The sequence below is a fragment of the Heterodontus francisci genome, unplaced genomic scaffold (genome assembly GCF_036365525.1).
Source record: "Heterodontus francisci isolate sHetFra1 unplaced genomic scaffold, sHetFra1.hap1 HAP1_SCAFFOLD_430, whole genome shotgun sequence".
NCBI classification, from domain to species: domain Eukaryota; kingdom Metazoa; phylum Chordata; class Chondrichthyes; order Heterodontiformes; family Heterodontidae; genus Heterodontus; species Heterodontus francisci.
The window spans coordinates 1,059,266-1,087,154 of NW_027141009.1; the positions used below are offsets into that span (position 1 = coordinate 1,059,266).

At 45.1% G+C, this 27,889-nt stretch overlaps 1 protein-coding gene across 1 annotated transcript; it reads right to left on the reverse strand.

The window, feature by feature from the left end:
• Positions 1 to 570: 570 nt before the first annotated feature.
• Positions 571 to 27,606, reverse strand: LOC137361822 (histone H2A-like). Its single transcript, XM_068026435.1, has 2 exons — positions 27,241 to 27,606; positions 571 to 639 (listed from the first exon to the last, which is right to left on the reverse strand). The coding sequence occupies exons 1-2, from the start codon at positions 27,604 to 27,606 to the stop codon at positions 571 to 573; spliced, it is 435 nt and encodes a 144-aa protein (XP_067882536.1).
• Between the last annotated feature and the right edge of the window lie 283 nt (positions 27,607 to 27,889).

The window sequence follows — 27,889 nt, forward strand, 5'->3', positions numbered from 1 at the left end:
TCAAGGGCACTCGCATCAAGGACTTAGTCACAATTGAGGAGATCTTCAAAGTGCTCCTTGCAACGAGTGCAGACTGCCTATCTGTCCTTGATCAATGTCACTCCATTCTTTTGCTCTCAGTGGGGTAGGTCCTTGGGTACATGTGCCGTGAATGGTCTTGACTGTGCTGAAGAATCCACACATGTCGTGGCTGTCAGCTAATGTTTGTAGTTCCAGTGTTCTTTCAGCCCATCAGCTGTTCTTTAGGTCGCATGTGTAGATCTACTCTTCAGGACGAGTGGGAAACTATTTAACCTATGTTGCCTCCAGTCCAGATGTAAGGCCACTCCAACCTCTGTCATCAAGCTGCAGTATGCTAACGACGCCTGCGTATGTGCACACTCAGAGGCCAAGCGTCAAACCGTGATCAATGCATTCACGGAGGTGTATGAAATAATTGGCCTTAAGCAAAACATCCAGAAGACAAAGGTCCTCTACCAGCCTGCTCCCCGACACTGCCCCTCGACTATCAAGATTCACGGTGAACCACTGGGCAATGTGGATCACTGCTCATACCTTGGGAACCTCCTGTCACCAAGGGCAGATATCGACGATGACACGCAGCATCACCTCTAGCGTGTCAGCATAGCCTTCAGTCATCTGAGGAAAAGAATGTTTGATGACAAAGAACTCAAATCAGCCACCAAGCTCATGGTTGACATGGCTGCAGTGTTACCTGCCCTCCTGTATATGTCAGAAATATGGACACTGTACAGCAGACATCTCAAAGCCCTGGAGAGATATCACCGGTGGTGATTCAGCAAGATCCTGCAAATTCAGTTGCAGGACAGGCGCTGCAATATCAGTGTCCTCTCTCAGGCCAACATCCCCAGTATCCAGACACTGGTCATGGCTAGTCAGTTATGTTGGATGGGCCACATCATCCCCATGCCTGACGCCAGAGTCCCAAAACAAGCTTTCTACTTTGAACTCCATCAGGGCAAGAAGCTACCAGGAGGGCAGAGGAAACATTACAAGAATTTCCTTCAAGACATCCTGAAAAAATGTGACATCTGCACTGATTCATGGTCATCTCTTGCCTGAGACCACCCAAAATGGAGAAGAAGCATCCGCGAAGGTGCCAGACAGTTTGAAATTCGTCAACATGCCCAGGAAGCAACCAAATGCAAACAGCGGAAGGAGTATTTGGAAATTGGAGAATCCCATTCACCCACTTCACCAAGCACCATCTGCCCCACCTGTGGCCGAGTGTGTGGATCAAGAATTGGACTATTCAGTTGCCTAAGGAACCACAGACCTGGAGTGGAAGAAAGTCATCCTCATTCCCGAGGGAGTTCCGAAGAAGAAGTTTAGTGTGACATCCATTCTGCATCTGTCAGTCTCTGGTTTTGAATATGAGTGTGGGATTCATTCAGTATCTGTCAGTCCCTTGTACTGTGCTTGAGTGCAGTTTTCAGGCTGTATCTATTAGTATCTTGTGTGTGAGCTTTGTATTCATCTGCATCTTTCAACCTCTAACACATTATTTGAGTTTTGTAGTCATTCTGAACTGATCCTTGGTAATATATGTGTGTTTGAGGGTGATTGTTTACCTGTTAATCTGTTGTACTGTACATGAGTGTGAGATTCATTCTGTATAACTCTATCTCTGTTCTTGTTGTGTGTGTGTGATTCATTCTGTATGCTCCATCTCTGGTGTTGCGTATATGTGTGGTATCAATTCCATTTCTGTCATTTCTGGTACTGTATGTGAGTGTTTACTTCATTCTGTAACTGTCAGTCTCTGGCACTGTCTGCACGTTCTGGATCCATTTTGTAACTATCAGTCTCTCGCAGAGTGTGAATGTGGAATTAATTTTGTATCTCTCCATCTCTAGTGTCATGTGTAAATTTGTAGTTCATTCTGAATTGGTCATTGGTACTGGATCTGCCATTCTCGAGTACAGTTTGTGAATGTGGGATTCGTTCTGTACCTGTCACTCACTGGTACTTTGTGAAAGTGTGTGATACATTCTGTATCTGTCGGCCTCTGGTCGTGTGTGTGATTGTGGGATGAATTAATTAGCAGTCAGTGGTGCTCGATGTGAATGTGGAAATCATTCTGTAACTCAGTCTGATATTGTTCTGTGAGGTTGGGAATCACATGTATCTTTCAATCCCTGGTGCTGTGTGTGAGCATGGGATTCATTCTGTACCTGTCAGTCATACTGTATGTATCTGTGGGATTTATTCTGTACCTTTCAGTCGCTGGTATTTTGTACAAAAGTGGGATTAATTCTAGATCCACTGCCACACACTGGTTGAGTGTGTGTGTGTGCAAGAAGATAAAAAGATACGAAATAGGAGCAGGAGATGGCCATTTGGCCCATCGAGCCTGCTTCGCCATTCAATAAGATCGGGGCTGTTCTGATTGTGGCCTTAACTCCACTTTCCTGCCTGCGCCCATGACCATTGACTGCCTTTTAGATCAAAAATCTGTCTATCACAGCCTTGAATATATTCAATGACCCAGCCTCCACAGTCCTCTGGAGAACAGAATTCCAAAGATGAACAACCCTCTGAGCGAAGAAATTCCTCCTCATCTCCTTCTTGAATGGGAGGCCACTTATCTTGAAACTGTGTCCCCTAATTCTACATTCGCCCACAAGGAGAAACATCCTCTCAGCATCTCCCTGTCCAGCCCACTGAGAATCGTATAGGTTTCAATAAGATCACCTCTCAATCATCTAACCTCCAGTGAGTATAGGCCCAACCTGCTCAACTTTTTCTCATAATTCAATCCAACTTCCTAAGTATCAGCCGAGTGAACCTTCTCTGAACTGATTCCAATGCAAGTATAGCCCTCCTTAAGTAAGGAGACCACAACTGTGTGGAGTACTTTAGTTGGAATGTCACTAATGCCCTGTACAGTTACAGCAAATCTTCCCTACTTTTAAACTCCATTCCCCACGCTAAAAATGCCAGCATTCCAGTTGCCTTCCTAATTACTTGCTATAGCTGCATGCTAACTTTTTTGTAATTCATGTATCTGGACACACAGATCCCTTGGTACAGCAGCATTCGGCAGTCTTTCTCTATGTAAGTAATATTCTGTTTTTCTATTCTTCCTGCCAAAGTAGACAATCTTCCATTTTCCCATATTATACTCCATCTGCCAAACTTTTGCCCACTGATTTAACCTATCTGTATCTCTTTGCAGACACTTTGTGTCCTTCTCACAACTTTCTTTCCTACCTATCGTTGTACCATCCATAAATTTGGATTTACACTCGGTCCCTTCATGCAAGTTATTAATAAAGACAATAAAGACTGAGGCACCAGCACTGATCCCTGTGGCACTCCATTAGTTACAGTTTGCCAATTTCAAAATTCCCCAATTATCCCCATTCTGTTTCTTGTGAGTTAGCCAATACTATATCCATGTGCATGCAGTTTTTAGATTGTGTCTATGATGTGTCTGTTATTATGAGTTTTGGACTCTTTCTCAATCTCTCAGTGCTACTATTTGTGTGTTAGGTTGCTTTAGATGACTCAGGCTGAGGTACTGTCAGTGAGTGCAGTAATCAACCTATACCTTTCAGCATCTGGCACTGAGCATGTGTTTCAAAATCACTCTCTGACTGTCAGTGTCTGGTACTCTGTGTGATTGTGGGATTCATTATATAACTTTCCGTCCCTGGGACTGGTGCAAGTCTGGATTTATTCCACATAGAAATTCTGCATAGCAACAGGCCACTGATGTGGTAGGTTTTAAGCAGACAGGTAGATACATAAATCCTGTTTGAGGTTTTGCCTAGTATTAAATAGTATCTGTCACTGTGAACACAATAGTGAAATATAATGTATCCGACAATCTGATACAGGATTGATGTGCAAGTGTAACTCAGGCTGTACTGATAAATTTGATCAGTGCCACTCAGTCTAACTCTGAGTGAGAATCTTGGACTTGCATGTAAAATGAGCTCAGTCTGGAATTGTACAGTATCTTCCATCTGACATTATATGAGGTTTTAGGACTGGTACGTAATTTGTAGCTCAAACTATACTAATCAAATTTATATTGTATCTTTTAGTTTCACAATCCAGATGAGTTTTAAAGTGGAATCTGAGTTTGTACCTCTGCAATCTGATTATGCACTTGAGATTTGTATCTAATGTATATGTCTGGACACATTATGGGAATTAATACTGATAATAAAGTCAAAACCCGTGTAAATATTAGGCTGGTATTTAACTTGAATCTCGGAGCACTTCATTGAGGTTATTTCTGTAACTTTGAAACAGCAACCATGTGTCAGTTCTATGTGTATTTAATTTGTAGCTCAGGTTGCTCTATTGTGGGATTGACACACTGATAATTTGATAGTGGGTGAGAATTTGGACTGGGATTTGTGTATCTACCTGTCAGTGGTACTGAGTTGGGGTGACATGAAAACAACGTGCGTCTCTCCTGCTCCTTTTGATTGATGGATTGAAAATGTGTCTCTGGATCTGTTTCTGCTGTCTGAGACTGTGGAACTGATGACCTGTCTGTGTCTCTGCGCTCTGTGAGTGATAATGTACGGACTTTGTGTGAGTTGGAGCTGGTGACACTCTTCCATGTAACTTGGTGGAGGAAACATCACATTTATTTTGGTTCATTCAATTATTTGCCTGTTTGAACAAAAGAATGTTTATAATTCAAATACTGGTGAGGTAGAAGATACAGGATTTTAATGAGTTTAATCTCTCATAATAATTATAAACGCCCACAAAGGAAGCCCAGTCATACAAATATTATCATTGTTTGACTGCACTGCAATAACAGTTTCTTCCCATTCTGTCTCCATCCCCTTGTCCACACACAACCCGAGAATGGCCTCTCCCTTCCCCCACTCACTCCATGTTCCGGGACCGGTTCCCGCACAACTCCGCCTCTTACAAACAGCCCCCGCCTGCCCCTGAGCTTGCCCCGGACTCGATGCTGATCTCTGAATACATCTGCGGACACGCTCCCAAAGCGATGTGCTGCTGGAAGGAGGCTGGTGTTTGCTCCCTTCCACCGGGACCGGGATCTCTCCATTCGCGGCTGTTTTAAACCATGTTCTTCCGCTCACAGGCAGTGCTGGGGGAGGGGAGCGCAGGCGCAGATTTCTGCAACAATTCCGCAAACAGAAACATGGAAAAATTCCGGCACAGAATGAGGCCATTCGGCCCATCATGTCCGTGCCAGCGCAAAGAGAGCGATCCTGCCTCATCCCACAGTTTCTTGTTATTGGACAGTGAAGTGTGGAAACAGAAGTGGACAGTCAGGATGTGGGGAGTTACACAAAGAGAATCTATTATAGGCACCAGGTGAGAAGTGTGAAGGACACATTTTAAACAGCGGCTGTTTGGTTTCACTTGAACGGTTAGACCATGGGAGCGGGAACTGGAAATCTGACCTGTGTAAAAGTCCCTGTTCCGTCGGTCAGTCCCATTCATGGCCCAGTGGATTGTTTCTGGATGTCATTAAATTGTTGTAAAATGGCCAAAGCCCCTGGTATGCAGTAGCTGGGGGCTGCAGGACTGCAGTGGAATCAGACACTGACTCTGTTTGTATTGCTGGGTTTCCTTTGTGATTGTTCATAATGATTATTCATTGAAAAATTGTCTTGGTCACTTTTGTATCTTCTACCACATCTCTTCCTGAATTATAATAAATACATTTCCTTTCTGCAGGCAAATACTTGATGGAAGCAGAATAAATGTCGTGATTCCTCGACACAAGAGGAAGTGCAGCCAGCTCCTCACACACAGTAAGTACAGTATCACTCACAGAGAGCAGAGACATCAATTCCACAATCGCCGCCAGCAGAAGTAGTCAGACCGGCACTGATCCCAAGTTCCAGAGACCAACAGTCAATGCAACAGTCACACAGAGCAGGAAAGATTGAACTTGTTTCCATTTCACCACAACTCAGTCCCACTGACAGGTAGATACATCAATCCCAGTCCAAAATCACACCCACTATCAGATTGCAAGACACTGTGTCACTCTCACAAGAGAGCAGCCTGAACTACAAATTCAATGTCAGATGGAACAGACAAACAGTACCTGATTGTAAAATACAGAATTAATCTCAATAATGTACCCAGACCGCAGACTGAGCTACATGTTACACACCACTCCACAAATCTCACAAATAGTCAGTGTGGAAGACACAGTATTAATTCCATTACTGCAAACTGAATGAACCTGACCATTACATACCAGGACATAAAACATATTGTAAGATGAAAGGACACAGACCTGAAATGTTAATTCTGTTTCTCTCTCCACATATGCTGCCTGAACTGTTGAGTATTTTGAGCATTTTTGTTTTTTTAAATTTCATATTTCCAGCATCTGCAGAATTTTGCTTTTATTTTAGAGTTAAAGAAACATTGCATTGTGAGGTGAGAGTGACTGCCCTTGACATCAAGGCAACCTTTGACCATTAATGGCACCAAGGAGCCCCAGCAAAACTAGTGTAAATGGGAATCATGGCAAAACTCTCTGCTGGTTGGAGTCATACCTAGCACTAAGGAAGATGGCTGTGGTTGTTCAGGTCAATCATCTCAGTCTCAGAACATTACAGCTGGAATTCCTTAGGCTCGTGTCTAGGCCCAACCATCTTCAGCTGCTTCATCAATGACCTTCCCTCCGTCACAAGGCCGAAAGTGGGGATGTTCACTGATGATTGCGCAATGTTCAGCACCATTCATGACTCTTCAGCGACTGAAGCAGCCCGTGCCCAGATGCAGCAAGACCTGGACAACATCCAGGCTTGGGCTGATAAGTGGCAAGTAACATTCGCGTCAGTTAAGTGCCAGGCAATGACCATCTCAAACAAGAGAGAATCTAATCATCTCCTCTTGATGTTCAAGGGCATTACCATCACTGAATCCCCCACCATCAACATGGGGGGGGGGGGGGGTTACCATTGACCATATACTGAACTGGACCAGCCACATAAATGCCGTGGCTACAAGAGCAGGTCATAGGCTAGGAACTCTGTGGTGAGTAACTTACCTCCTGTCTCCCCAAACCTATCCACCATTCACAAGACACAAGTCAGGAGTATGATGGAATACTCTCCACTTGCCTGGATGAGTGCAGCTCCAACAACACTCAAGTAGCCTGCTTGATTGCCCCCAAGCACCACCTTCAACAATCACTCCATTCACCATTGATGCACAGTGGCAGCAGTGCGTACCATCTACAAGGTGCACTGCAGCAACACACGAAAGCTCCTTTGACAGTACCTTCCAAACCTGGAACTTCTACTACTGAGGAGGACAAGGGCAGCAGTTGCAAGGGAACACAATCACTTGAAAATTCCCCTCCAAGCCACACAACATCCTGACTTGGAACTATATCGCCATTCCTTCATTGTCGCTGGGTAAAAACCTGGAACTCCCTTCCAAACAGCACTGTTGGTGTTCCTACATCTCAAGAACTGCAGCAGCTCAAGAAGGCAGCTCACCACCACTTTGTCAAGGGCAATTTGGATTGGGCAATAAATGCTAGCATAGTCAGTGATGCCTACATTCCACAAACAAATGAAAAAAGTGAGGAAATAGTGAAGGGCTTTTATAGAGTACATGGAGACATGCTTCCACTTTTGGTGGCGTCTGAAACAAGAGCCAAAATATAAAATCGTCATTCATATAACCAATGAGGAATTCATGAAAAATGTATTTACGCAGTGAATGGTTCGAATCTGGAATTTGTTATCACAGGGAGAGGTTGTGGTGAATAGTATCGATGCACTGAAGGGGAGGTGGAACAAATGAACAATTGTATGTGGAGAAAGGAATCGTGGGATATACATATCGGGCTTCATTTTTAAAACATTTTTGTATGTGAAGCAGGATGGCTGGAAATATATGTAGAGCATAGAGCAGTTGGGACGATCCCAGTGCAGTGTTTTGTCTGGATGGATCTGCCCAGAACACTTGCAATGCAGGAGCTGGGAGCTTCAGTACTTCAGTGCAGGCAGATAATGACACCGGTTTTCATTTGTAGATGTTCTTAATGATTATTGATTGAGAAATTAAATTGACCTCTTTGATATTATGCACCGCATCTGTTCTTGAGTTATCAGATATATATTTTTCTTCATACAGGCAAATACTTGAAGATATTGTGATGAATGTGATGGTTGCTGCACTCGAGGCACAAGGAACAGTGCAGCCAGCTCCACTCATACACAGTAGGTACATTATCACTCAGAGTGCAGAGGTACAGATAGTTCATCAGTTCCCTGGTCTCAGACTGCAGAAATAGTCAGGCTCACATTGATCCCAAGTTCCAGAGACACATTTTCAATCCAACAACCAAAGAAAGTAGGAGAGAAAGAAGTTTTTTCCATTTCACCCCGATTGAGTCCCACTGACAGTCAGATACTTCAATCCCAGGTCAAAATCACACCCACTAGCAGATTGAAATGCAATGTGTCAATCTAACAAAGAACAAAGAACAGTACAGCACAGGAACAGGCCATTCAGCCCTCCAAGCCTGCCTGCCTAAACTAAAACCTTCTGCAGTTCCGGGGTCCGTATCCCTCTATTCCCATCCTATTCATGGATTTGTCAAAATGCCTCTTAAACGTCGCTATCGTACCTGCTTCCACCACTTCACCCGGCAGCAAGTTCCAGGCACTCACCACCCTCTGTGTAAAGAACTTGCCTCGCACATCCCCTCTACACTTTGCCCCTCTCACATTAAACCTATGTCCCCTAGTAACAGACGCTTCCACCCAGGGAGAAAGATTCTGACTATCCACTCTGTCCATGCCGCTCAGAACTTTGTAAACCTCTATCATGTCGCCCCTCCACCTCCGTCGTTCCAGTGAACACAATCCGAGTTTATCCAACCTCTCCTCATAGCTAACGCCCTCCAGACCAGGCAACATCCTGGTAAACCTCTTCTGTACCCTCTCCATAGCCTCCACGTCCTTCTGGTTGTGTTGCGACCAGAATTGCATGCAATATTCTAAGTGTGGCCTAACTAAAATTCTGTACAGCTGCAACATGACTTGCCTATTTTTATACTCTATGCCCCGACCGATGAAGGAAAGCATGCCATATGCGTTCTTGACTACCTTATCCACCTGCGTTACCACTTTCAGTGACCTGTGGACCTGTACGCCCAGATCTCTCTGCCTGTCAAATATAATGCAGACTGAGCTAGCAATTAAATATCAGATAGAATTGGCACACGCTACTGATTGAATGGCACAGAATCTAACCTAGTGATGTACCCTGAGATTTAAATTAAATATCATACCCAAAGCTCACACCCATTCATTATAAAGGATGTTTAAACATCCCCATAGTGTACCCTGAGATACAAGTTACATACAAGTACAACATTCATTGCAGTGAATGTTTCAAAGGTGCTGAAAGATATTGTAAGCTGAGACGCCACGTGATAGTGAGGCTAGGAATCGGGAGAGAGCACAGCTGAACACGTGGCTGCAGGAATGGTGTAGGAGGGAGGGCTTCCAGTTCTTGGATAATTGGACTGCATTCTGGGGAAGATGGGACCTGTTCAAACAGGACGGGCTGCATTTGAACCAGAGGGGCACCAATATCCTGGGAGGGAGGTTTGCTAGTACTGTTCGGGAGGGTTTAAACTAGTTTGGGAGGGGGATGGGAACCGGACTTGTAATCCAGGGACCAGTGGGTCCACTCAGAAAGACAAAGAGTGTAGTGAGGTATTGGGGAAGGTAGCACTGTCACAGAGGACAGATGGGCACGGAGAAGGGTTAAAGTGCGTATACTTCAACGCAAGAAGCATCAGGAATAAGGTGAGTGAATTGAAGGCGTGGATGGGCACTTGGGACTACGATGTTGTGGCCATCACTGAAACGTGGATAGGTGAGGGGGAGGAATGGTTTTTGGAGGTACCTGGTTATAGATGTTTTCATAAGATTAGGAATGGTGGTAAAAGAGGTGGGGGGGTGGCATTGTTAGTTAGAAATAGTGTAACAACTGCTGAAAGAATTTTCGAGGAGGATCTGCCGACTGAGGCACTGTGGGTTGAGGTCAGGAACAGGAAAGGAGCAGTCACCTTGATGGGAGTTTTCTATAGGCCCCCCAATAGCAGCAGGGAGGTGGAAGAGCAGATTGGGAAACAGATTTTGGAAAGGAGCAGAAGTCACAGGGTAGTAATTATGGGGGATTTCAACTTCCCAAATATTGATTGGCAACTCTTTAGATCGAATAGTTTGGATGGGGTAGTGTTTGTGCAGTATGTCCAGGAAGCTTTTCTGACTCAGTATGTAGCCTGCCCGACCAGAGGGGAGGCAATATTGGATTTGGTACTAGGTAATGAACCAGGGCAAGTGATAGAGCTGTTGGTGGGCGAGCACTTTGGAGATAGTGATCACAATTCTGTAGCATTCACTTTGGTAATGGAGAGGGATAGGTATGTGCAACAGGGCAAGGTTTACAATTGGGGGAAGGGTAGATATGATGCTGTCAGGCAGGAACTGAGGAGCATAAGTTGGGAGCATATGCTGGCAGGGAAGGGCACGGTCGAAATGTGGAACTTTTTCAAGGAGCAGATAGTAGGGGCCATTGATAAGCATGTCCCTGTCAGACAGGGAAGGGATGGTCATGTGAGGGAACCGTGGTTGACAAGAGAGGTTGAGAGTCTTGTTAGGAAGAAGAAGGATGCGTATATAAAGTTGAGGAAAAAGGGCACAGGCATAGCTCTGGAGGGATACAAGATGGCCAGGAAGGATCTGAAGAAAGGGATTAGGAGAGCTAAGAGAGGGCATGAAAAATGCTTGGCGGGTAGGATAAAAGAAAACCCCAAGGCCTTTTACGCGTATGTCAGAAATATGAGGATGACCAGGGGGACCATAGGTCCGGTCAAGGACAATAGCGGGAGACTGTGTGTTGAGCCGGAAGAGATAAGTGAGGTTTTGAATGAGTACTTCTCTTCGGTATTTACGAATGAGAAGGGGTGTATTACTGAAGAGGACGGTGTGAAACAGACTGGTAAGCTCGAGGAAGTGCTCGTTAGGAGGGAAGATGTGTTGGGGTTTTTGAATAACTTGAAGATAGACAAGTCTCCCGGGCCTGACGGGGTATATCCAAGGATGTTATGGGAAGCAAGGGATGAAATTGCAGAGCCGCTGGCAATGATCTTTTCATCTTCTCTGCTGACGGGGGTGGTACCAGGTGATTGGAGGGTGGCAAATGTTGTGCCCCTGTTCAAGAAAGGGAATAGGAACAACCCTGGGAATTACAGGCCAGTTAGTCTTACTTCGGTGGTAGGCAAGTTGATGGAAAAGGTGCTGAGGGATAGGATTTCTGAGCATCTGGAAAGACACTGCTTGATTCGGGACAGTCAGCACGGTTTTGTGAGGGGCAGGTCTTGCCTCACAAGCCTGATTGAATTCTTTGAGCAGGTGACCAAGCAAGTGGATGAGGGTAAACCAGTGGATGTGGTGTACATGGATTTTAGTAAGGCATTTGATAAGGTCCCCCATGGTAGACTTATGGAGAAAGTCAGGAGGCATGGGATAGTGGGGAATGTGGCCAGTTGGATTAAGAATTGGCTAACTGATAGAAGGCAGAGAGTGGTCTTAGATGGTAAATACTCAGCCTGGAGCCCAGTTACCAGTGGCGTGCCGCAGGGATCAGTTCTGGGTCCTCTCCTGTTTGTGATTTTTATTAACGACTTGGATGAGGAAGTCGAAGGGTGGGTCAGTAAATTTGCAGATGATACAAAGGTTGGTGGAGTTGTGGATACCGAGGAGGGCTATTGTCGTCTGCAGGGGGACTTGGATAGGTTGCAGTGCTGGGCTGAAAAGTGGCAGATGGAGTTTAACCCTGAAAAGTGTGAGGTCGTCCATTTTGGAAGGACAAACATGAATGCAAAATACTGGGTTAACGGTAGGGTTCTTGGGCATGTGGAGGAGCAGAGAGACCTTGGGGTCTATGTGCATAGATCATTGAAAGTTGCAACTCAAGTGGATAGGGCTGTGAAGAAGGCATATGGGGTGTTAGCGTTCATTAGCAGAGGGATTGAATTTAAGAGCCGTGAGGTGATGATGCAGCTGTACAGGACCTTGGTAAGGCCTCATTTGGAGTACTGTGTGCAGTTCTGGTCGCCTCATTTTAGGAAGGATGTGGAAGCCTTGGAGAGGGTGCAGAGGAGATTTACCAGGATGTTGCCTGGAATGGAGAATAAGTCTTACGAGGAAAGGCTGAACATTCTAGGCCTCTTCTCATTAGAAAGGAGAAGGATGAGGGGTGACATGATAGAGGTTTATAAGATGATCAGGGGAATAGATAGGGTAGACAGTCAGAAACTTTTTCCCCGGGTGGAGCAAAGCGTTACAAGGGGTCATAAATTTAAGGTGAAGGGTGGGAGATATAAGGGGGATGTCAGGGGAAGGTTCTTTACCCAGAGAGTGGTCGAGGCATGGAATGCCTTGCCCGGGGAAGTTGTTGAGTCAGAAACTTTAGGGACTTTCAAAAGGCTTTTGGATAGGTATATGGATAAAGGAGAATGATGGGGTATAGATTAAATTGTCCTTGACAGAGGACAAAGGATCGGCACAACATTGTGGGCCGAAGGGCCTGTTCTGTGCTGTATGTTCTATGTTCTATGTTCTATGTTCTATGAGACACAAATTAGATACCAGTTCAGACCTCGCCCACACTGTGAAATTGAAAGAGACAGAATCAATTCCATCAGTGTAGATTGATATAAACATTACATACCATTCTAAAAAGTGATGCAATATCAAACTAAAATACAGTATCAATTCCACCAGACCCCCACCAACCTCTGGCTAAAAAATATTTTCCTCATCTCCCCTGTAATCTTTCTGCCAATCACTTTGAATCTATTTCCCTAGTCACTGATCTCTTTGCTAAGGTAAACAGGCCCTTCACTTCAATTCTATCCAGACTCCACAAATTTTGTACATTCCAGTCAGATCTCCCCTCAGCCTTCTCTGTGCCAAGGAGAATAACCCCAGCCTATCCAATCTTTCCTCAAAGCTGCATTTTGCCAGTCCCGGCAGCATCCTCGTAAATCTCCTCTGTACCCTCTCTAGTGCAATTACATACTTTATGTAATGAGGTGATCAGAACTGCACACAGTACTCAAGTTGTGGCCTTACTAATGATTCATACAGTTCCAGCATAACCTCCCTGCTCATATATTCTATACCTCGGCTAATAAAGGAAAGGATTCCATATTGCCTTCTTACCACCTTATCAACCTCTCCTGCTACCTTCAGGGATCTGTGGACATTTACTCCAAGGTACCTCACTTTCTCTCCACCTCTCAGCATTTTCCTCTTAATCGTGTATTCCTTTGCCTTGTTTGACCTCCCCAAATGCATCACCTCACACTTCTCTGGATTGAATTCCATTTGTCATTTTTCTGTGCATCTGACCAGACCATGAAGATCTTCCTGCAGCCTACAGCTATCCTCCTTGCTATTTACCACACAGCCAATCTTTGTGTCATCTGCCAACTTCTTGATCATGCCCCCTACATTTACATCCATGTAGACTACATCAACTGCACTACCCTCATCTATTTTCCTTGTTAATTCTTCAACATTTCAATCAAGTTGGGTAGACAAGATCTTCCCTTAACAAATCCATGCTGACTATCCTTGATTAATCTGTGCCTTTCTAAGTGACATTTTATCCTGTCACTCAGAATAGATTCCAATAATTTGCCCACGGCTGAGGTTTGACTGACTGTCCTGTAATTATTCGGTCTATCCCTCACTCCCTTTTTAAACAGAGGTACAATGTTCACAGTCTTCCAATCCTCCAGCATCACACCTGTATCCAGTGAGGTCTGGAAAACGATGGTCAAACCTTCCGCTGTTTCCTCTCTTGCTTCTTTTAACAGTGTGGGGTACATTTCATCCATCCCTAGTGATTTATCAACTTACAAATATGCTATTCGTATGTCCTGTCACTAATATGTCCTCTCTCCCTCTGTTGATCACATCCAATACTTCATACCCTTCTTCCTTAACTCCAATATCTGCATCATCACCCTCTTTTGTGAAGACAGATGCAAAGTATTTATTGAGAACAGTGCCAACATCTTCTGCCCCGACACATAGGTTACCTTCATGATCTTTTATGGGCCCTACTCTTTCCATAGTTATCCTTTTTCTGTTAATGTATTGATAAAACATCTTTGTGCGAACCTTGATTTTGATTGCCAATATTCTTTCATGCCCTCTCTTAGCTTTCCTAATTTCAATGTTGATTTCCCCCCTCCACATTCTATACACCTCTCGGCTTTCAGTAGTATTGAGTTCTCTGAGTCGGGCATAAGCTTTCCATTACTGCCTTATAATACTACCTGATAAGATCCATGGGGCTCCAGATTTGGCCTTCCCACCCTTTTTCTTTGTGGGAACATATTGACTCTGAACCCCTGGAATCTCCCCTTTGAGTGCTTCCCACTGCTCTGACATTGATTTACCTTCAAGTTGCTGTTTCCAGTCCACTTTTGCTAACTCACTCCTCAGCTTAGTATAGTTGTCCTTGCCCTAACTGAAAACGTTAACTCCTGTTCTATCCTTGTCCTTTACATAAGTATGTTAAAACTGACTGAATTATGATCACTGCCACCAAAATGCTCTCCCACTGCCACTCCTTCCACCTGCCTATCTTCATTTTCTAAAACTACATCTAAACCTGCACCCTCTCTTGTTGGACTTGCTAAATATTGGCTAAAAAAGTTCTCCTGAATGCACCTCAAGAATTCTGCTCCCTCAATTTCTTTCACACTAAAAGTATCCCAGTTCATCTTGGGGTGGTTAAAATCTCCTACTATTACTGCCCTATTGTTCTTGCACTTCTCAGAGATTTGCCTACATATCTGCTCTTCTATCTCCTGTTTGGGGGTCTATAGCACACTCTCAGCAGTGTGATTGCCCCTTTTTTGTTCCTCAGCTCAATCTATACGGCCTCATTTGATAAACCTTCCAACATATCATCCGTCTTCACAGCTGTAATAGTTACTTTGAGCAAAACTGCCACTCCCCCTCCTTTCTTATTCCCCTCCCGATCACATCTGAAAACCCTGTAACCAGGAATGTTGAGCTGCTATTCCTGTCCCTCCTTAAGCCATGTTTATGTAATAACTGTGATATCATACTGCCACATGTCTATTTGTGCCCTCAGCTCATCTGCTTTATTTGCTATTCTCCTTGCATTGAAATAGATATGCTTGAGCACTGCCAAACTCTTTTTAAATTTTCTAACCTTTGTTTCCGCTTTCTTCCAGACTCATCCATTAATTTTCTGCCTTCCATTTTCATTTCTGATTTTGTCCCATCTGACTCTACCTTCCGGTTCCCATCCCCCTGCTAAATGAGTTTAAACCCTCGCCAACAGCACTAGCAAAATGTCCCGCAAGGAACTCTGTCCAGGCTCTGTTCAACTGCAATCCCTGTGACCTGTCCCAAGAATCTAAAGCCCTCCCTCCTGCACCATCTTTCCAGACACACCTTCATCTGTCTTATCCTTTTATTCCTGTACTCACTTGCACGTGGCACTGGGAATAATCCGGAGATTACGACTTTTGATGCCCTGCTTGCTAATTTCTTACCAAGCTTCATAAATTCTGACTTCAGGACAACATCCTTATTTCTACCTATGTTGTTGGTTCCGATGTGGACCACAAATGCTGGCTGTTCACCCTCCCCCTTCAGGATGCTCTGTAACTGCTCAATGACATCCTTGACCCTGGCACCAGGGATGCAACACACCGTTCCTGGATTCACGTCTGTGGCCACAGAAACAGCTGATTGTTCCCTTCACTATTGAATCATCTATCACTATGGCTTTTCCAATCTTCCCTGTACCCACCTTTGCAGCTGAGTCACCCATGGTGCCATGGACTTGGAGCTGGCTGCACTCCCCAGGTGAAGCATCACTGTCCTCCGTATTCAGAACTGAATACCTGTTGGAGAGTGAGATGCGCTCAGTGTGTCCTGCATTACTTGCCTGATTCTTTTTGACTGCCTTGTGGTCACCCATTCCCTCTCTCCATGCAAACTCTTCAGCTGTGGGGTGACCACATCTATGAACATGATTTCCATGTAACTCTCCTCATGAATGCACAGCAGTGTATCCAGCTGCTGCTCAAGTTCCAAACCCAGAGCTCAAGCAGCCGCAATTGACAATACTTATATGCACAAATTTTTTTTTTATTTCCAAAATATACTTTATTCATAAAGATCCGTAAAAAATACATTACAAAACAGTTCCAAACAGCACCAAGTTAAAAAATACAAACAGTGCAAAGGAGGTCAGTTTCCTTCAATACAGGAGTGAGTTGCCTCACAACCCTTCCATTTCATTTTTCATGCCATATACATTTTATGGCAAACGAAAATTTTCCCGCTACAGTTTGAGGGGTTTTCCATGGATCTAGCCCCGAAGTTCAGCTTGGTGGGGGGAGCTTACATGATGGTCTTTCCCCATTGAGCCTTTGCTGCGGCTGCCCCAAGCTTTAGTGCGTCCCTCAACACGTAGTCCTGGACCTTGGAGTGTGCCAGTCTGCAACGTTCGGTCGTGGACAACTCTTTGCGCTGGAATACCAGCAAGATTTGGGCAGACCAAAGGGTGCCTTTCACCGAATTGATCGTCGTGCAGCAGAAGTTGTGGTTATCTCGGTGTGCGTCCCTGGGAACAGCCCGGAGAGCACAGTCTCCTGTGTTACAGAGCTGCTTGGGATGAACCTCGACAAAAACCAATGCATCTCTTTCCACACCTGCTTTGCAAAGACACATTCCAGAAGAAGCTGGGCAACCATCTCATCCCCACCGCAGACACTTCGAGGGCATTGTGCGGAGAGGGTGAGACTTCGGGCGTGCAGGAAGGATCTGACGGGGAGGGCTCTTCTCACCACCAGCCAAGCTACATCTTGGTGCTTGTTTGAAAGTTCTGGTGATGAGGCATTCCGCCAAATGACTTTGGCGGTCTGCACGGGGAACCATCCGACAGGATCCCCCGTCTCCTTTTCCCGTAGGGCCTTGAGGATATTCCGTGCAGACCACTGCCTGATGGATTGGTGGTCAAAGGTGTTTTCCGCAGAAACTGTTACACGAAGGATAGGTGGTACGGCACAGTCCAACTAGATGGAGCGTTCCACGGCAATGTGACCAGGCCCTTCCTTCACAACACTGGGGACAGATAGAATCTCAGCACGTAGTGACACTTGGTGTTGGTGTATTGGGGATCTGCACACAGCTTGATGCAGCAGCACACGAAGGTAGTCATCAGGATGAGGGCCACGTTGGGTACATTTTTCCCGCCCTTGTCCAGAGATTTGAACATCGTGTCCCTCCGGACCCGGTCCATTTTAGATCTCCAGATGAAACAGAAAATGGCTCGGGTGACTGCCACAGCGCAGGAGTGGGATATGGGCCAGTCCTGCGCCACGTAGAGCAACAACGTGAGCGCCTCGCACCTAATGGCCAGGTTCTTACCCACAATGGAGAGAGATTGCTGCCCCCACATGCCCAACTTTTGTCGTACCTTGGCTACTCGCTCCTCCCATGTTTTGGTGCACGCCCTGGCCCTTCCGAACCATATCCCCAGCACCTTCAGGTAGTCTGACCTGGCGGTGAAGGGGACAAAGGATCGGTCAGCACAGTTCCCAAAGAACATGGCCTCGCTCTTGCCGTGGTTAACATTGGCTCCCGAGGCCAGTGTGAACTGGTCGCAGATGCTCATCAGTCTGCGCACAGACAGCGGGTCCGAGCAGAAGACGGCGACGTCATCCATGTACAGGGAGGTTTTAACCTGAGTGCCTCCACTGTCTGGGATTGTTACCCCTCTTATACTAGCATCCTTCCGGATAGACTCAGCATAGGGTTCAATACAGCAAATAAACAAGACGGGAGAGAGGGCAGCCCTGTCTGACTCCAGATTGGATCGGGAAACTTTCTGATTCCCACCCATTGATTGAGACTGTGCTGCTGATGTTTGTGCAGAGCAGTTTGATCCAATTGCAGATTCCCTCCCCAAACCCCATTTTGGAAAGTATGTCCATCATGCAGGTGTGCGATATCCTGTCAAAAGCCTCTCCTGGTCCAGGCCGATGAGGCACGTGTCCACCCTCCTGTCCCGTATGTGGGTGATCGTGTCCCTGAGTAGGTACAGTACAGGTCTGATCAGGGTGGATCACCAACTCCAGAGCAGACTTGACTCGACTGGCTATGACTTTTGACAGTATCTTGTAGTCAGCATTAAGCAGTGAGATGGGCCGCCAATTTCTGATTTCTGCCCTCTCCCCCTTCCCCTTGTAGTTGAGGGTGATGATGCATTTCCTCATGGATTCTGACATGCTGCCGGCGTGGAGCATACTCTCGTATACTTCCAGCAGATCCGGACCGACCCAGTCCCACAGGACCAAATACAACTCAACCGGTAAGCCGTCGCTTCCAGGAGTTTTACTTATCTCGAAGGACTTGACGGCCTTAGTCAGCTCATCCAGATTTAGCGGTTTGTCCAGTCTCTCCCTCCTGCTGTCATCTAAGACCTCTGTGATAGATGACAGGAAGGACTGGGAGGCTCTGCTGTCTGTGAGCTTCGCGTCATACAGCCCAGCATAAGAGGATTTGCTAATCCTTAGTATGTCGTACTGCAAAGACGTTACTGAGCCATCCTCTTCCTTCAGGTTGCTGATAACAGAGTTCTCTCTGTGTATCTTTTGGAAGAAGTAAGACGAGCACATCTCATCCTGCTCAATAGAGCGGACTCTGGACCGGAAGATGATCTTGTCGGCCACTGTGGCAAAGAGCGAGGCCTGCTGGCTCTTCACCTCATGAAGGTCCTCCTTGACCTTGACCCCCATCGACTGAAGCCAGAGCAGATTTTGCATACTTATGTGGAGTCGTGACATTTCCATCTGTCTCTCTCTCTCGCTCTCTGAACCCCTTTGAAGATAAAGAACCTCTTGATGTTCTCCTTGATCACTTCCCACCAGTGAACAGGAGACTCAAAGATGGGGTTTCACGGTCCTCCAACCTTTGTAATCCCTTTTGAGTTCCTCAACATTCTCTGGGGTTTGCAGTGTAGCATTGAGCTTCCATGTCCCCCTGCCAACCCGCTGGTCATCCTGTAAGTGAAAGTCAGCCAGTAAAAGGCAATGCTTGGAGAAGAACACCGTCTTGACGTCGGTGGATCTGACCGTGAAAACACGGGACACAAATAGGAAGTCAATCCTGGAATGGGCAGACCCGTCCGTTCTTGACCATGTGTATCTTTGCTGCGCTCCGTCTGCAGGTTTGCTGAAGACGTCGTGCAGTTTGGCATCTTTTACTGTTTCTATTAAGAATCTGGACATAGCTCGTGGTGTTAACGGGTAACATATTATTTATTGTATTTATTTTGAGATACAGCACTGAAACAGGCCCTTCAGCCACCGAGTCTATGCTGACCATCAACCACCCATTTATACTAATCCTCCATTAATCCCATTACCCTCTCACATCCCCAACTTCCCTCAAATCCCCTACCACCTACCTATACTTGGGGCAATTTATAATGGCCAATTTACCTATCAACCTGCAAATCTTTGGCTGTGGGAGAAAACCGGAGCACCCAGCGAAAATCCACGTGGTCACAGGGAGAACTTGCAAACTCCGCACAGGTAGTACCCAGAATCGAACCCAGATCGCTGGTGCATGCTTACTAACAAGAAACAGAGAATTAGGATAAATGGGTCATTTTCAGGTTTGCAAACTGGAACTCGTGGAGTGCCACAGGGATCAATGCTGGGGCCTCAACTACTTCCAGCCTATATTATTGATTTGGATGAAGGGATCGAGGGTATTGTAACTAAATTTGCTGTTGACACAAAGAAAGGTGTGAAAGCAAGTTGTGCGGAGGACACAATGAGTCTGCAAAGAGATAAAGACAGGTTAAGTGTGTGGGCAAAATTTGGCATTTTAAGTATAATGTGGGAAAATGTGAAGTTATCCACTTTGGTATGATGGAGAGAAAAGAAGAATATTATTTAAATAGGGTGAGATTGCAGAATGCTGTGGTATAGAGGGATCTGGGTGTCCTCTTATATGAATCACAAAAAGTAAGCATGAAAGTACAGCAAGTAATTAGGAAGGCTATTGGAATTTTGGCCTTTATTGCAATGGGGTTGGAGTAGAAATGTAGGGATGTCTTGCTACAACTGTACAGCGTGTTGGTGAGACCACACCTTGAGTGTGCATACAGATTTGGTCTCCTTATTTAAGGAGGAAAATACTTGCATTGGAGGAAGTTCAGGCAAACATCACTGGCTTGATTCCAGGGATGAAGATGTTGTCTTATGAGGAACGTTTGACCTGGTTGTGCTACACTCATTGGAGTTTAGAAGAATGAGAGGTGATCTTATGAAACATATAAGATACTGAAGGGGCTTGACAGGGTATTTACTAAGATGATGTTTCCCCTCAGTGGGGATGATGTTTCCCCTCAGACTCGGTGGGCCGAAGGGCCTGTTTCAGTGCTGTATCTCTAAACTAAACTAAACTAAAACTAAACTCATGAGGGAATCAAGAACAAGGGGGAACAGTTTCAACATAAGGGGGCTCCCATTTTCGATGGAATTGAAGAGGAATTTCTTCTCTCAAAGGGTTGTTATTCTTTGGAATTCTCTACCCAAGAGGATGGTGGAGGCTGGTCATTGAATATATTCAAGGCTGAGTTAGACTGACTTTTGATCTACAAGGGAGTGAAGTGTTATGGGGGCAGGCAGGACAGTGGAGTTGAGACTATGATCAGATCTGCCATGATCTTATTGAATGGTGGAACAGACTTGAGTGGCAGAATGGCCTAATCCTGCTCCTAGTTATTATGTTCTTGCATTATAATGCCAGGTGGAATTAAAAACCTGACTTGTGCAAATATCCCTGCTCCAGCAGGTATTCCCATTCATGGAGCAGTGCAGATGTTGGGTTGTTCCTGGATGTCACTAAATTGTTATAAAACTACCAAAGAAAACCTGATCAGCAGAAGCTGAGTGCTGCAGTGGAATCAGACACTGACACTCTTTGTATTACTGATCATCCTGTGTGGTTGGTCATAATGATTATTAATTGAAATATTACATCCATGTCTTTTCTAGCTTCCACTTCAAATGATCTTGAGTTACAAGAAATCTTTATCTTTCTTTCTGTCGGCAAATACTTGAAGGAACCAGAAGGAATGTGATGATTCCCCGGCACAAGAACATGTACAGTCCACTCCTTCTAACACAGAGTAGGTACATTATCACTCCCAGAGCTCAGAGACACAGACAGGCCATGAGTTCCACAGTCACAGAGAGCAGAAGCAGTCAGACTCACACTGATCCCAAGTTCCAGAGACACATTTTCAATCCAGCAGACAATCAAACAAAGCAGGAGAGGCAGAAGTTGTTTCCAATTCACCCCAACTCAGTACTGCTGAAAGGTAGGTCCATCAATCTTAGTTCAAAATCACACCCACTATCAGATTGAAAGGCACCGGATCAATCCCACAAGAGTGCAGCCTAAGCTACAAATTAAATATGAGGTAGAGCAGCTGATGGAAAGGTACAGAATGAATCCTAATAATGTAGCCCAGACTGCAGACTGAGTGACAGATTACAATGTAGTACAAACCTCTGATGCAGTATCAAAAGGAAAGTTACAGTATTATGTCAATTAGTGCACACTGCACTACACATTACATACCAATCCAATAATCTCTCTAAGAGCTGTACTGAATGATATCATATCAATTGAATGATTCTGATTATACTGAGCATGCCATGTGTGAGTTTGAAATATATGTTGTCATTCACAAATGTGTTCATACAGTTCCAGACTAAATACTAGTCCAAAAAGCTCAAACCACAACTCAGTAATACACACAGTTAAAATGTGCAGTGATCTATATTTTAAAATACTAGTGAGACAAGAAAATGGTGATACATTATGGCATTAAACAAATAGTTCTCAATACCATCCCTGAGATACATATTAAGTACTGGTCCAGGAGAATTCCACACTCATACAGCACCAGCGTCACATAGATACAGAATGTATCACACTTGCAGACATAACCAGCAACTGAGAGATACAAAATTAATCCCACTGTAATGGACTGTCCAAGAGACAGACACATAAAAAATGAATTGTAACGCATATTCAGCACCAGAGACTGCCAAATGCAAAATGAGCCCTGGATATGCGCATGCAGACTGTACCAGAAACTGACTGATACAGAATGAGACCCATACTCATATGCGGTACCAGAGGCTAACAAGTAAAGAATAAATACAATATACACTTCCAGTACCAGAAAATAATATATGCATAACAGATATCACTCACATACATTAGCAGAGATTGACAGACAACAGAATGAATCCCACAATCTCATTCAGTACCAGATACTGACAGGTACAGAATGAATCCCATACACACTGTACTAGGCACTGAAAGACATAGGAGGAATTGCACATTCGCATACAATAGAAAACACTGACAGATACTGTAGGAGTCACATGCTCACAGTCAGTACCAGATACTGTTGAAAAGAGAGTTAATCCCACACTTGCATTCATTGCGAGAGACTGACAGATACACAAAGGATATCCACACTCACATAGAGTAACAGAGACTGACATGCAAAACTTGAACCACACATATGCATAGTACCAAAGTCTGAAAGGTATTGAGTCAATCCCATAATCAGATACAGTGTCAAAGACTGACAGGCACATTCGAGTTCACTTGCATAGAATACCAGAGATTTTCACGTACAGAATGAACCTCATTTCTCATTCAGTCTGGATACTAATAGATGCACAATGAATCCTACAATCATACTCGATACCAACTTCAGATAGACACCATATATATTCCCCTCTTATTCACAGTATCATAGACTGACAGGCACAGAGTGAGTCACAAAATCAATTAATTTCAGAGACCAGCAGATAGAGAGTTAATCTCACTCTCACAGAAAGAACCAGAGATTGACAGATATACAGTGAGACCATAAAATGACTCACAAAAATGACAGACACATAATTAAAACCACTGGCATATATAGTACCTTAGACTGACACATAGAGAATGAACCACACAGTCACATTCTGACTGTAAGATTGATGCATACACAATGAATCTCACACTCACATTTAGTTCTGGACACTGACAGATACCGAATGATATCCACATTCAGCCAGAATAGCAGATAGATACAGAAGCTGCCACACATTCACGTACAATACTCATGATTGACATGCAGAATGAATCACACAATCACATTTAGTTTCATAGACTGACACTGAAATAATCTCACACTCAGACACAGTACCACAGACAGATAGATGTAGAATTAAACTCGCTGTCACATAATGTACCAGAAAGTGTGTCAAAATTAATCTCATACAGTACAAAAGATGGATTGAATTTGTCTCACACTCAATGTAATAGGTTTTAAGCAAGTGAAGGCGGGGGGAGGTGGGGAAGAGAACAAAAGGTAAGGTGTGTAATAGGGCAGAGGGCAGGAGAGATTAACTGACAAGGAGGTCATGGGGCAAAGGCAAAGGGAGTGTGCTAATGGTGTCGTGAAAGACAAAATATTAGTGCAGAGAGAGTGTTAATGACAGAATAATCAATAGTTCTGTCCAAAAGCGCATACTTGAAAAACCAAGTTTAAGGCAGGCACATGGTTAAAAAAAAAGATAAAATAAAATAATAAAAAGGGTTGAGAGCCCTGTCAACCACAGTGAGGTGGAAATCGGAAACGAAGTTGATGAAATTTTCCAGTTCAGAGCGGAAGCAGGAAATGATACTGATCCAGTCATCATTGTGCCGGAAAGAGAGCTGGGGGTGGAATCCTGAGTAGGACTGGAAAAAAGAATGTTTGACATACCCCACAAAAAGACAGCCATAACCATTTACAGAGATAGGGCACAAAGAATCATCATGGAAAGAGGCATGAGCTTCAAATCCAAAGCTGAAGTGACAGGATCAGAGGAACAGCTGTTTGTTCTGCAGTGTGGACTTCGGTCAGATCTGTAAACAAGTAGTTGCACAACAAAGGGAGAGAACTCAAAAATTAGAGTTCTGCCTTTCAGGAATATTGCCGGAAAGCACTTTTTCACACAAAGGGTAGTGGGAACCTGGAATTCTCCCCGAAAAATCAGATAAACCTGAGGGTCAATTGACAATTTCCAACCTGAGATTGAGAGATGTTTATCGAGTGACGGTCTGAGGGTTTATGAAATCACAGCAGGTAGCTGGAGTTAAGATACAAGTGAGCCAGGATCTAATTGAAAGGTGCAGCAGGCTCGAGGGGCTGAATGGCCGACCCCCATTTCTATGTTCCTATGGCTGCAGCAGGGCAGAAACAGCTGCGAACATACGTTGCATTTCACATTTAACAGCAAAAATACCAGCAGTCAGGAGCTGAAAACGGAAAGATGACCCCTCGATGACCTGAGAACAAGTACAGAATGGCCTCCTTCAGAACTGGTGATTTTATCAGGATAAGATGCCGAACATTAGAAATTAATCCAACGGGAATCGCCATCTTCCGCCTCCAGGAATTGGACAATATAATGCTGGGATGTGGGAGTTTGGTTTGGGCAGGGGGTTGGCTGTGACACCACGAACACTCCCTCTCCACCTCCTCACTCCATCACCCCACCCCCTTCCCCTCTCCATGGGCACCCGGCATCATCCGATCCACAGATACTTTCGAGCAGACATTGCTGGGGAGTGACCGGAGTCCTGGTTCTCTGTCTCCACTTTCCCAGTCCCACCCATGGCCACTGAGGCTCCTCTCCCCCCACCCACCCTGAGAGCAACTAACCCACCTTGTCCATAAATTTAAACTGGAAAAGTACTCGTAAAGAGCAGGAGCAGAGGGGAGGCTGTAACCCATCAGAGAGGATTGTGTTCCTGAATCCCCAACTCTTTTTGCCATGTTTCCATTCAATGTCCACACTCTCTCCTTGGTCTGTCCCTGGAGACCTGTCATATCACGATTCTCTCCAGGGAATTTCTAAAGATATTTTCCCCATCCCTCCAGGATTGGCCTGGAGTCCCCAGCACTCCCTCCATTGCAGTACTTTCTGAAATACTACCCGTGCCATGTAATAGTCAAGTGAGACAGTGGGGAACTAGGCAGATCAACAGGATGTCTGGCAGATTCAGTGTGAGACGGTAACACTGCCGGGTAAAGACCGCTTTCCAACTCCAATCTTAACACAGGAGATTCCCCAAACAGCTGCAATAAGGTGTTTGTAAATTGCTGGGAGAGGATGTGTGTGGAAATGGTGACGTTACTGAGTAGGTTATTTGTTATAGAATGGACTGTGTTTAAGTGGGCATATTACTGAGTGTTAATTGTAGTGGAACCATATTTAAAAGCTCCGGCATTCTGGAAAGCCTTGACTATGAAGGCCGAGTCTGGAAGGGTTTGTGTGGAGAGCTGGGTTTCGGTTCCACTGTTAATAAAGGGTTTGAAATTGGCGAACCAGAGGAAACTGGAGGTGGAGCTGAAAGATGAGGGGCCGTTCTCTCTCCGTCTGTCACTCTGGGTATCTCCTCCCCATCTGCTCTCTGTTCAATCTTCACTCTGTCTCCTCCCCTTCCTGCTCTCTCTCTGCCATTCTCAGACAGGTCCGGGCGGTCTGTGTAAAGTAGAGCCTGCAAGAGTCTGCTTCTTATATTGTGTAGTGATCTGAGTGAAGAATCATCATGTCTGGCAGAGGTAAAGGAGGCAAAGGACTGGGCAAAGGCGGAGCAAAGCGGCACCGCAAAGTGCTTCATGATAATATCCAGGGCATCACCAAACCAGCAATCCGCCGCCTGGCTCGCCGTGGCGGGGTCAAGCGGATCTCGGGTTTGATCTATGAGGAGAATCGCGGGGTGTTGAAGGTTTTCCTGGAGAATGTGATCAGGGATGCGGTCACCTACACTGAGCACGCCAAGCGCAAGACGATCACTGCCATGGATGTGGTGTACACTCTGAAACGGCAGGGCCGCACTCTCTGCGGATTCGGCGGTTGAACAATTCGACCCTTTCCAGCAAACACAAAACAAAGGCTCTTCGAAGAGCCACCCACCACCTCACAGAGAGAGCAGTGACCGAGAAATGGGAGCTGGGATAGGCTGTTCAGAACAGTTCAATCAATCTGAAATATTTCAGATTTCCAGCATCCGCTGTATTTTGCTTTTAATTCTTTGTTCAATCAATCTGCTGTGTTCGGGAAAAAAAAAAAAACTGGAAACCCCGAATTTTACATTTCATTTGCAGCAAGGATGTGCAGTGGATTTGATTTTCTAAACGGGCTGTGTAAACAGTGCCCGAGGCTCTACACTTTGTTATTTCCCCAGTCGACACATGCCCTCAGTGAAAAGCCACATCACTCCTCCAGAATCACTCATTGTTTTCATAGAATTTCAAAATGATTTCGCTGCAATGAGGGAATCCGGGAGTTTTGCAGCAGCCGTTGAATCGGTCACTGGAACCAGACCCACTTGTGATGTTATTTCCCCCGAGACGGTGTTTCCTGCACTGAAACTGACAGGGTTTGTGAAACTGATCAGTTTCAGCTCAATCATTCAGGGACGTGGAATTCCCACAGCTTGAGCCCGCGCGATCCAGAGCCCACTTCTGATTGGTCACCCACGTCTCATTCACATGTCTTAACCAATCGCAGAGCCTCGAATTAGAAAATACAGCAAATCACTGGCTTAAATTGGCAGAAAGTTTGAATTCGAAAAAGCCGCCAATTTCAGTGTCGGAAAGAAGCCAATTAATGGTAAATCAGGCGTTAATTTAAAGCTGTTCGTAAACTCGTGCCAGGACCTTGTGCTGATAAAAGCGGAATAAAAAAAAGCTTTTGATGGATTATATATATTACGAAGTTTTAATCTGTAATTTTTTTGTCTACTTATCTGTACATGGCAGTAAGACTCTATTCAGCAATCTGTAACGGGACAAATAACTCACTCAGTGTGGAAGTAATAAATTAGACAGGCTTTGGGGTGACAGTGGGAAATCACTGAAACAGATGCTTAAACATTTGAAATAGTTCTCATTCGGTCCTGTTACTGACATTTTGGAATCAGACAGTAAACGGCCCTTTCACAGAGACTGTGGGTGGCTCTGAAAAGAGCCTTTGGTTTATTAGGTGACATTTTGGCCGCTTTACTTTTTCTGGGAGCTCTGAGCGCTGGTTTTCTTGGGCAGCAGCACGGCCTGGATATTAGGCAGCACCCCGCCCTGAGCAATAGTCACTCCCCCCAGCAACTTGTTGAGCTCCTCATCGTTGCGGACGGCCAACTGCAGGTGTCTGGGGATGATGCGGCTCTTCTTGTTGTCCCGGGCCGCGTTACCGGCCAGCTCGAGGATTTCAGCTGTCAGATACTCAAGCACAGCAGCCAGATAGACCGGGGCTCCGGCACCCACACGCTCAGCAGAGTTGCCCTTTCTCAGGAGCCTGTGAACACGGCCCACCAGGAACTGCAGTCCAGCCCGGGAGGAGCGAGACTTGGCCTTGGCCCGAGCTTTCCCGCTGGTCTTTCCTCTTCCAGACATTTCCACAATCTCGCAACGACTTTCACAAAGAACAGATACTTTCCGCCGCATTTACTTTACTGATAGACTGAAAACTCTCCCCATTGGTCGCTACTAAATTCACCTCATTTGCCTATATTCTTCACCAATCAGGTCACTGACAACAGTAGTGGGCGGGGTTTACCGCCAAAACATCAGAAGCAGAAAATTTGTCAATTTCAAAAAGACCGCCAATTTCATTGTCAGAAAGGAGCGGATTAAAATAAATGTCATCCTTAGTCAAATATTTAAAATCCCTTGTCTT

Excerpts from the sequence above, each read along its gene's own strand:
- LOC137361822 (XM_068026435.1), bottom strand. The coding sequence starts at position 27,606 with ATGTCTGGAAGAGGAAAGACCAGCGGGAAAGCTCGGGCCAAGGCCAAG. Across the intron at positions 640-27,240 it reads TGCTGCCCAAGAAAACCAGC|ATGACTGAAGGCTATGCTGA; the intron begins GCTCAGAGCTCC and ends TCTTTTCCTCAG.